Below are 9,463 nucleotides of genomic sequence, written 5' to 3'. Positions count from 1 at the left end.
AGCCCACCAGGCTCCTGTGTCCATGCGATTCTCCAGGCAAGAATACTGGAGTGGGTTGCCATTTCCTTCTCCAGGGGATCTTCCCAACCCAGGGATCAAACCCAGGTCTCCTGCATTGCAGGCAGACGCTTTAACCTCTGAGCCACTGCAGAAGGACAAGCAAATCACTATCTTACGGGTTCAGGTTTGTCTTTAGGACTCTGAGAGTCTCAGGCTACTGCCTTGAGGCATTCCCTAATGATGGGGGCTGACTCTGCCAGGTGAGGGGCGCCAGGAGGTGTCACACGCTTCCATGCGCACAAACTTCTTAGTGAGCCTTCTTTCTGACGCTCCTGGGAGATATCACGGCAGCTCTGCAAGGGAGGGTCCAGACTTCAGGGTGCGAATGGTGGGTTTCCAGGGACTTTCCAAGGATGTGAAAACCAGATTCGGTATTCTGCTGGCGGGCAGACCGCAACCCTAGAAATCACCCTTCCACACGCACGCACACACATATGCACACACACACACGTGCACACACGTGTGCACAGACGCTCATGGAAGTCCAGCCAGACCGCCCCACTGTAGCCTCGGCGTCGGGCTAATTGGAAAGTCCCGCGCTTTCGCGTCGCCACGCTGTGCACAGGTCAGGTCCGGAAGACGCCGCGCTGCCGCCGCCCTGGGGAGGCCCCGAAGCGGGCGGGCGGCGCGCGCACGTGGCGGGCCAGGCCGGAGGCCGCGGCGGAGGCGGGGCCGACAGCGGAGCCGGACGTCGGGCCTTTAAGAGGGCGGGCGGGCGGGTGGCGTGGGCGGGGACGGGCGCGACGACCCAGGCACAAGGGAGGCACAGGCCCCGCCCCGCCCCCGGCCCGGCCCCGCCCCGCAGGCCGCGCCCCCTCCCCCGCCCCGCGGCCCAAGCCTTCTCCGGCCGCCACTGGGCCGCGGGCGGGACGCCTGGGGCGGCGCGCGCAGGAGGAAGCGCGGCTGGCCGCGGCCCGGGAACAGCCCAGACGCCCGAGTCGGGAACGCGGGCCGCGTCTCTATCTGCCAGGTGCGCGGGGTTGGAGGCGCAGTCCTGGGCCGTGGCCGTCGCGCGCCGGCCGGCTTTTCCTCCCGCTCACGCCGTCCGCCCGGCCTCTCGGCGCCCGGGGCCCGCACCGCCAGCTGCCCTGATCCGCCCGCCGCGCCCCCGTCCCGCCCCCCGCTAGTCCCGGCCGGCGGCGAGCTGATGTCCTGAGCTTGCCGCCCGCGGGCTGTGCGCCCGGCCGGGGGCTGCCTGGGAAGTTGGGGCGAGGCGTGCCGGGTATGCGCCATCACCATGTCCCGCCTGGGCTCGTGGCTCGATGAGGTCCAGTGGCTGGTCTTGGTGGCTCTCTTCGTCGTGGCCCTGGGCACGGTGGGCCTGTACCTGGCGCAGTGGGCGCTGGCCAGGGCGCGACCCCGCTCCCGGAGGCGGGCGGCGGAGCCTGGCGACTGCCAGCGCCCAGAGTCGGATGCGCTGCTCGCCTGGATCCTGACTCTGAACAGCTGGAGGAGCCAGTGGCAGGCCGCCTGGGTGACCGCCCTGAACGATGAGGCCAAACGGAAGGGGGTGAGTTTCTGTGAGGGCGGCCGTGCTGCGGGGTCGGGCGCGGTGATCACGGGGTGTCTTCAGGCTCTTAGTCCCTGGAGCCTCGCCACAGCCCTTGACTGCTTCAAGGGGCAGAGCATCCTTGAAAGTTAGAAAGACCGTGGAGCCCGAGGACCCTCGGTGGGGAATGAAGGCGGAGTGATTAGGTCTCATTAGCCTGACCTGAAGTGTGCCAGGGGGACAGCCTGGCTGCTGGAGGGACTTGTTCAGGGGCCACTTCCCCGCTGGCTCTTACCTGTCCTTCCTGGCCGGCGTCCCAGGTGGCTTCCCGTATTCGCCTGGACACTGGACCGCTTTTGCACCTGATTTATGAATCACTCTGAACCAAATATGCTTCCATCTATGGAGCTGAATTTTACCCAGAATGTATAACCCAAAGGTTTGCACTTAAAATTAGTGACCATTGAGGGCCAGCTACTGGCCAGACATGTGTTGGGGGCTTTAGGTACATATGATCGTCTCTGAATCCTCACAGTTCCTGGAGCAAAGGCATCCTCAGCATTTTAGAGGTGGGGGAAACTGAGGCCTGGAGAGGTTAAGTAGCCTGCCTAAGGTTACACAGCCCATGGGTGGCAGAGCTGGGATTTGAACCCAGCTACCTGCCTGTTGGGATAGTCCTCCTTAAACCATTCTGCCTGGCTCCCTGACATTTCCTGATTGGCTCAGAACCTGTGTTCTGAATGAGAACTTCCTGAAAACTCTTAGGGGCTTAGTCTGAACTCTGTTGCCTTGGGCACCTGTGGTTGTGTTCCTGGTCTAGTTAATGGCTGGGTGGCTTATTGGTACTTTTAAGGCATCTTGGTTTAATGATGCACTCCTCTTGTCTGCTGTTTCTAAATATTCCATAGAAGGAATGAAGGCCTGGTGAGTCTGGGGCAGTAAGTCTTTGCCAGTCCTCCTTGCTCCTTGCTCCCAGGTGTACACGCTCCTCCACCTGCTTGGGAACTTAGTGGAGAAGCCCATGGCCTTTTGCTTTGGAAACAGCAAATGCTGCGTGTCTAAACTATCAGCCTTCAGAATACTGCGTGGCGAGCCCTCTGGTTCTTGTGCCGTGGCCTTGACTCATGTAGCCATGGACCTGAAAAACAGAAAAGCTTTGAGTGCGAATGAGCATAAATCCACCAAAAGACTTATGTTCTGAACTCTGGGAAAAAATAACCATGCCTTTTGGATGCAAAAAGCCTTCAAGGTCATTTGACTTCCGACTGCCTGGGTGCCTGGAGTCTGTGACCTCGCTGCGAGAACTGGACAGCTCTTCAGAGGAACCACCCCATTTCTTGTGGGAACCCTGAAGCCCCGTGACCTCACCTGGACAAGCAAACACAAATTTGTTTCCCCACGAAGCTGCTGTCATTGACCCCGGGTGTCCTGGGCCTGGGTTCCGGGGCTGAGTACACTGCAGGCTGGAGTTGTGAGCGGGTGAAAGTCTTGTCTCGGCTGGAAGAGACGGGGGCATGATGTGGGCCACTGATTCTGCCTCTCAGCCTTTTCTGATCTGATCTGTAGGGTCCTGTTGTCACCCTGGGGCCCTTGAGAGAGTCAGGCAGAGGCACAACCCTCCCTCTTGTAAGTCTGGGACAGTCCTGCTTAAACCATTCTGCTTGGCTCCCTGACATTTCCTGATTGGCTCAGAACCTGCAATTGCCTTGATTGGAAGCTTCCAGATTATCTGTGTGCCTGGAGGGCTGAGAAAGGAGGAAATCTCTGCCCTGGAATTTGTGGGCAGCCCTTTGAGTAACTGGAGAAAATACCTGAAGGTTTTGGATGAAGACCTTTCTTCCTGCTCGCTTGCATCTGTGTGGGTGGAGGCCTCGGCTGAGGGCTTGAGTTGGGGGAGGTTTCGCTTATTTGCCTGTCCTCTGCTATTCACCACGCACTGCAGAATCTTAGACACTAGTTTTTCCAGAACTCCTGCCTGGAAGGGGCAATGATGTACTGAGTATAAGCTCAAGGCAGCTCTAAGTCTTCTCTGACAGCAGTTGGGTCTGAGTGTGGTATCAGGTGGCTCAGTGTGTGTGTGTGTGTGTCACTTTGCTCTCCCTGGTACCTGGACGTGTTGCTTGATTTGAATTCAAATGGAAGGTTCTGCAGGCTGATAGGATCTGGGTAACTGCTGCTATGGCCTTGGCACACCCCCTCCCCTGTCCTGGGCCATCCGATTGCAGCACTAATGACAGAGTGGGTGAGCAGGCCCTGGTGTTTTCCTAGTGGGTGTCCTGACCTGGCAGCCAGCCCTGCGGGACTCTCCCTCTGTCCTCCCTTCAGCTTGATTCCCACTAATCCCCGATTAGGGTTGACAACTCCAAGTCCACATTCGGCGCAGCGAGCCAGCTTAGCGGCCCCCTCCTGCCCCCACCCTGTGCTGTTGTCTGTTTGCCCTGGCCCACGAGGAGAGCACTTCTGTCCCTGGGGGATTGGCAGTAACTGTCATCTCCAGCATCTTCTGTACAAGGTGGAGTTCTCTCCTGAGTGGAGCAACTCCTCTCATCCTGTTTTACCCCAGTTCGTATCTTAGGAGTGCAAGGAACCCTAAACCCTTCTAGCAGCACCTCTTCCTTCTCCAAAAGGGGAGACAGAGAAGTTTGAACTGGAGAGATTTGCCAGTGTTGAGCTAGACCGAGGGCCAGGGGTCTTCATGGTTCATCTACATCTGCAAGGGTCCATGGTCCCCCATGGGCAGCAAATTTGACTTTGAGACTCAAATATTTCCTTCAGTTGAGGTCCAGCAAGAAAGGATCAAAGGGTATGATTGTTTAACACGTCATCCCCAACAATGGGGCTCCTGTCTCCAGGGAGTTAAAGATGGTTAGTAACTTGTGGAGCCTCCTTTGACCCTGGATGACCAGTGACTGAGGCAGGGCAGGCTCCTTGTATCAGGGGGTCCTGCAGGGTTTTGACCCTTACTCCTTATGATTAGACAGGAAGCTGAGTTGGAGAGATAGATGAGGGCATGGCTGCTCTGGCAGCACATACCTGGTATTGGGGAACACTGGCAAATTGCCTAGAGACCTTTGAAAGAATATACATGTCTGCCACCTCCCCCACTTCAGACTCAGGGAGTCAGCGGGGGTACAGGGAGCCTACTGTATGTTTCACAAGTTCCCAAAGCTAGCTCTTCACTAGAGAGAAGCTGCTGGACACACACAGTGTCCATAAGCCAGCCAGCATTCTGTCAGTCAAAGTCCCCCCATCCAACAACACCTCTCCATGCTGGCATTGCAAACACCTGACATCAGCTGCTCTGATCGCAGCTCGGTCCATGAGAATAGGAAGATCCCAGGACTGGTTCAGTCACCAACCTGAGAACTAATGCCCTGTTATCTGAGGGCAACAGTGGAGGTTTTCCCTTTGCATTTATGAGAATATTTACAAAGTTGTTTGGGGTGACATCACCTCAGCAGCAGTCCACACCCTTGACACCCACCGCTGACTCTGGGGCTGCTCTTTCCACAGCAGGTCACCAGCTCTGAAAGCCAGAGCCCATGGTCCTGAGACCCCTACCCACAGGCTGGATAGAGCCCCCTCCCAAGGCTGATGCTGTCGGGACTACATGCGGGGAACGGCGGTCTGAGAGCAAGCACCATGTTCTGGACTTGTCTGGGAATGGGTTTCTTGAGTAGGCCCAGGCCCTGGTGGAGAGGGTCATGAAGCTGTTTGTTTCTTTAGTCCTTTGCCCCAGGATTCTTTTCAGAGGAATGTTCTAAATGTAGATGACCAAGACTGTAGGACAATTTGTGGTCTTCATAAAAAAAAAAGAAGAAGAAGATGCCGTGTGAACTTAAAACATGGTATTAATAGCTCTGACTTGTATATGAGCTGCAGCAATTTTAGGAGTAAACAAAGTGACAAGACTTGGAGGTTTCTTGTTCTGTAATGAGCTTCCTTCAAGTGCTCCTCACAAAAATTCAAGGTCCTTGAGCACCGATGGTGCCCACAGTGTAAGAGGTCAGCTGGTAAGAATGGGAAGGTGACCTTGAGTCAGTCATCCTTTACCTGACCGTCAAATTGCTCTCCTTGCTGTTGCTCAAACATTCAGGGTTCTTTCCTGTGTGGGGTCTTCCCGCAGGGCATTCCTTCTGTCCCCAACACTTATTCAGGCTTTGTCCTGATGCTTTCGAACTGTGGTGCTGGAGAAGATTCTTGAGAGTCCCTGGGACAGCAAGGAGATCAGACCAGTCAATCCTAAAAGAAATCAACCCTGAATATTCATTGACAGTACTGATGCTGAAGCTGAAGCTCCAATACTTTGGCCAACTGATGCGAAGAACCGACTCACTAGAAAAGACCCTGATGCTGGGAAAGACTGAAAACAATAGGAGGAGGGGGTGGCAGAGGATGAGATGGTTAGATAGCATTGCTGACTCTATGGACTTGGATTTGAGCAGACTCTGGGAGATGTTGAAGGACAGGGGAGCCTGGTGTGCTGCAGTCCATGGGGTTGCAAAGAGTCAGATGTGAATGAGCGACTGAAAAACAACAGCAGTATTTCAGGTCTCAGAACAAAAATCCCTCCTCCCCACTTTTTGGCGACTGCTGGCCCACTCCCACCCCAGCAGCACTGTGTGGTCACCGGTGCCCTCATCAGCTCCCAGGATCGTGAGGGAGGCCAGAGCTCTGTCCATCCAGGTGCAGCCCACCCGACGCCAAGTGCTCAGCTGTCTCAGGGCATGAATAACAGCCCCTGTTAGAAACTTGTCACTGAAGTGGAGAAACGGTGGTGATGTACCTCGGCCTGTCTGGACTCAGGCCTCCCCTGCTTGGGAGCTGGCCAAGCCTGGGCCAGGCAAACTGTTTAATGTGCTTTGGTTTTCACTTCTAAAGCATCGACCTAAAGGAGGCTCACTGATGACTCTGCAGATTGTCAGTAGAAACGAGGAAGAGATGCCAGTTCAGGTTGTTCCTTGTGTTCACCCATTCTCTCAGCAACATGGGAATTCAGGGGAAGGAAGAGTGGGTGTAGTGTTAATGTCAACTAAAATGCAGCCAAAGCTAACTTCCACTCCCGCCAGCCCCCCTGGGTTGTTGAGGAGGGAGGGGACCTCTTGAGCTACTTGAAGAGCTGTGTGTTCTCTGCTTAGGTTGGGAGGCAGCTCTGGGGCTGTGTGACCTTGGGCAAGCCCTGACCTCTCTGTACTTCATCCCTGGAAGAGGATAACTTGGGGTTCAGCCTGGGAAACAGCATCTAGTCCAGATGAGATGAGATCTGTGTGAAGCCTTTAGCCAATAGGGTCAAGATGGGCTGCTTTCTTGTAACATCCCCTTAAAAAAAAACTTTAAAAATGTTTACTGCTTCTAGATTTAGACAAAAGTTGTAAAAACAATTGAGTCTCTATCCTTTCCTTATCCAGCCTACATAACCATCAGTCAGTTCAGTTCAGTTCAGTTCAGTCGCTCAGTCGTGTCCGACTCGTTGCGACCCCATGAATCGGAGCATGCCAGGCCTCCCTCTCCATCACCAACTCCCAGAGTTCACTCAGACTCACGTCCATCAAGTCAGTGATGCCATCTAGCCATCTCATCCTCTGTCATCCCCTTCTCCTCCTGCCCCCAATCCCTCCCAGCATCAGAGTCTTTTCCAATGAGTCAGCTCTTCTTGTGAGGTGGCCCAAGTACTGGAGTTTCAGCTTTAGCATCATTCCTTCCAAAGAACACCCAGACTGATCTTCAGAATGGACTGGTTGGTTCTCCTTGCAGTCCAAGGGACTCTCAAGAGTCTTCTCCAACACCACACAGGGCCGCAATAATCAGAAACAAGAAATTACATTGGTACAATGTTACTATAATTCATAGTACAATGATATTAACATTGTAACAGTATAAAAAATTAACATTGGTACAGTGTTACTATAGTTCATAGTACAACATTAAAATTGTAACAGTGTAAGAAATTAACATTGGTACAATATTAGTATAATTCATAGTATAATGATATTCACATTGTAACAGTATACAAAATTAACATTGGTACAATGTTACTATGATTAAAATTTTTTAATTTATTTTTGGCTGCTCTGGGCTGGGGCTACCCTCTAGTTGCAGCACATGGGCTCTAGGGAGCACGGGCTTCAGGAGCTGCAGTACGAAGGAGGCTCAGTAGTTGAGGGGTCCGGGCTCTGGAGAACAGGCTCAATAGTTGTGGCCCACGGGCTTAGTTGCTTTGAAGCACGTGGAATCTTCCCAGATTAGGGATCAAACCTGTGTCTGCTGCATTGGTAGGTGGATTCTTCACCACAGTGCCAATTCATAGTACAATGATATTCAGTTCAGCCGCTCAGTCGTGTCTGACTCTTTGCAACCCCATGAATCACAGCACGCCAGGCCTCCCTGTCCATCACCAACTCCTGGAGTTCACTCAAACTCACGTCCATCGAGTTGGTGATGCCATCCAGCCATCTCATCCTTTGTCATCCCCTTCTCCTCCTGCTCCCAATCCCTCCCAGCATCAGAGTCTTTACCAGTGAGTCAGCTCTTCACATGAGATGGCCAAAGTACTGGAGTTTCAGCTTTAGCATCATTCTTTCCAAAGAACACCCAGGACTGATCTCCTTTAGAATGGACTGGTTGAATCTCCTTGCAGTCCAAGAGACTCTCAAGAGTCTTCTCCAACACCTCATTTCAGAAGCATCAATTCTTTGGCACTCAGCTTTCTTCACAGTCCAACTCTCACATCCATACATGACTACTGGAAAAACCATAGCCTTGAGTAGACGGACCTTTGTTTGCAAGGTAATGTCTCTGCTTTTGAATATGCTATCTAGGTTGGTCATAACTTTCCTTCCAAGGAGTAAGCATCTTTTCATTTCATGGCTGCAATCACCATCCGCAGTGGTTTTGGAGCCCCCCAAAATAAAGTCTGACACTGTTTCCACTGTTGCCCCATCTATTTCCCATGAAGTGATGGGACTGGATGCCATGATCTCAGTTTTCTGAATGTTGAGCTTTAAGCCAACTTTTTCACTCTCCTCTTTCACTTTCAACAAGAGGCTTTTTAGTTCCTCTTCACTTTCTGCCATAAGCGTGGTGTCATCTGCATATCTGAGGTTATTGATATTTCTCCTGGCAATTCTGATTCCAGCTTGTGCTTCTTCCAGCCCAGCGTTTCTCATGGTGTACTCTGCATATAAATTAAATAAGCAGGGTGACAATATACAGCCTTGACGTACTCCTTTTCCTATTTGGAACCAGTCTGTTGTTCCATGTCCAGTTCTAACTATTGCTTCCTGACCTACACAATGATATTAATGTTATTCTAATATAAGAAATTAACGTTGGCAGAATGTTACCGTATTTCATGGTACAATTATATTAGCATTGTAACAATATAAGAAATTAACAAAACATTTTAACTAAACTGAAGACCCTGCTTGGTTTCCCTTGTCTTCCACCAGTGTCCTTTTCTTGTTCCAGGGTCCCATTCAGGTCCTACCTTTGTTGAGTTGTTGCTTTGTGCTTGTCTCCAGCAGTCTGTAAGTTTCCCAGTCTTCCCTTGTTTTGATCATGACCTTGACAACTCTGAAGAGTATTGATTGCTGTTTTGCCAAATATCCCTCACTTCAGTGTTTTGCACAATTGGGCTGCAGTTCCACAAACCACAGAAGGGATGTGCCCCTTTGAGTATACTATTTCATGGGTTTATGATATCAGCATGGCTTACCAGTGGGGACTGTGGCCTTGATCCCTGTGTTAAGGTGATTTCCACCCATTTCTCCTCTTACATCTTATGTCTCCCTTATCCTTTCTCCCTATAGTTAACAGATAGCTCGGGGAGGTACTTTGAGACTGCACAAATCCTGTTACTCTTCACACTTCTGCACGCTGATTTTGGCATCCACGTATCTAGTCTGTGACACTTCT

At 52.3% G+C, this 9,463-nt stretch overlaps 1 protein-coding gene across 1 annotated transcript in view; it reads left to right on the top strand.

Moving 5' to 3' along the window:
* C2CD2 (C2 calcium dependent domain containing 2) overlaps positions 934-9,463 on the top strand; it is a 65,207-nt gene continuing 56,677 nt past the window's right edge. The window contains exon 1 of the mRNA XM_018051681.1: positions 934-1,570. Within this exon, the coding sequence (XP_017907170.1) occupies positions 1,298-1,570 (273 nt within the window). The 5' untranslated portion in view covers positions 934-1,297. The remainder of the gene's footprint in view (positions 1,571-9,463) is intronic.

The sequence above is a fragment of the Capra hircus genome, chromosome 1 (assembly GCF_001704415.2).
Source record: "Capra hircus breed San Clemente chromosome 1, ASM170441v1, whole genome shotgun sequence".
Lineage (NCBI taxonomy): Eukaryota > Metazoa > Chordata > Mammalia > Artiodactyla > Bovidae > Capra > Capra hircus.
Note: the sequence above shows the minus strand (reverse complement) of the source record. Positions and strands in the feature narration are given on the sequence as shown.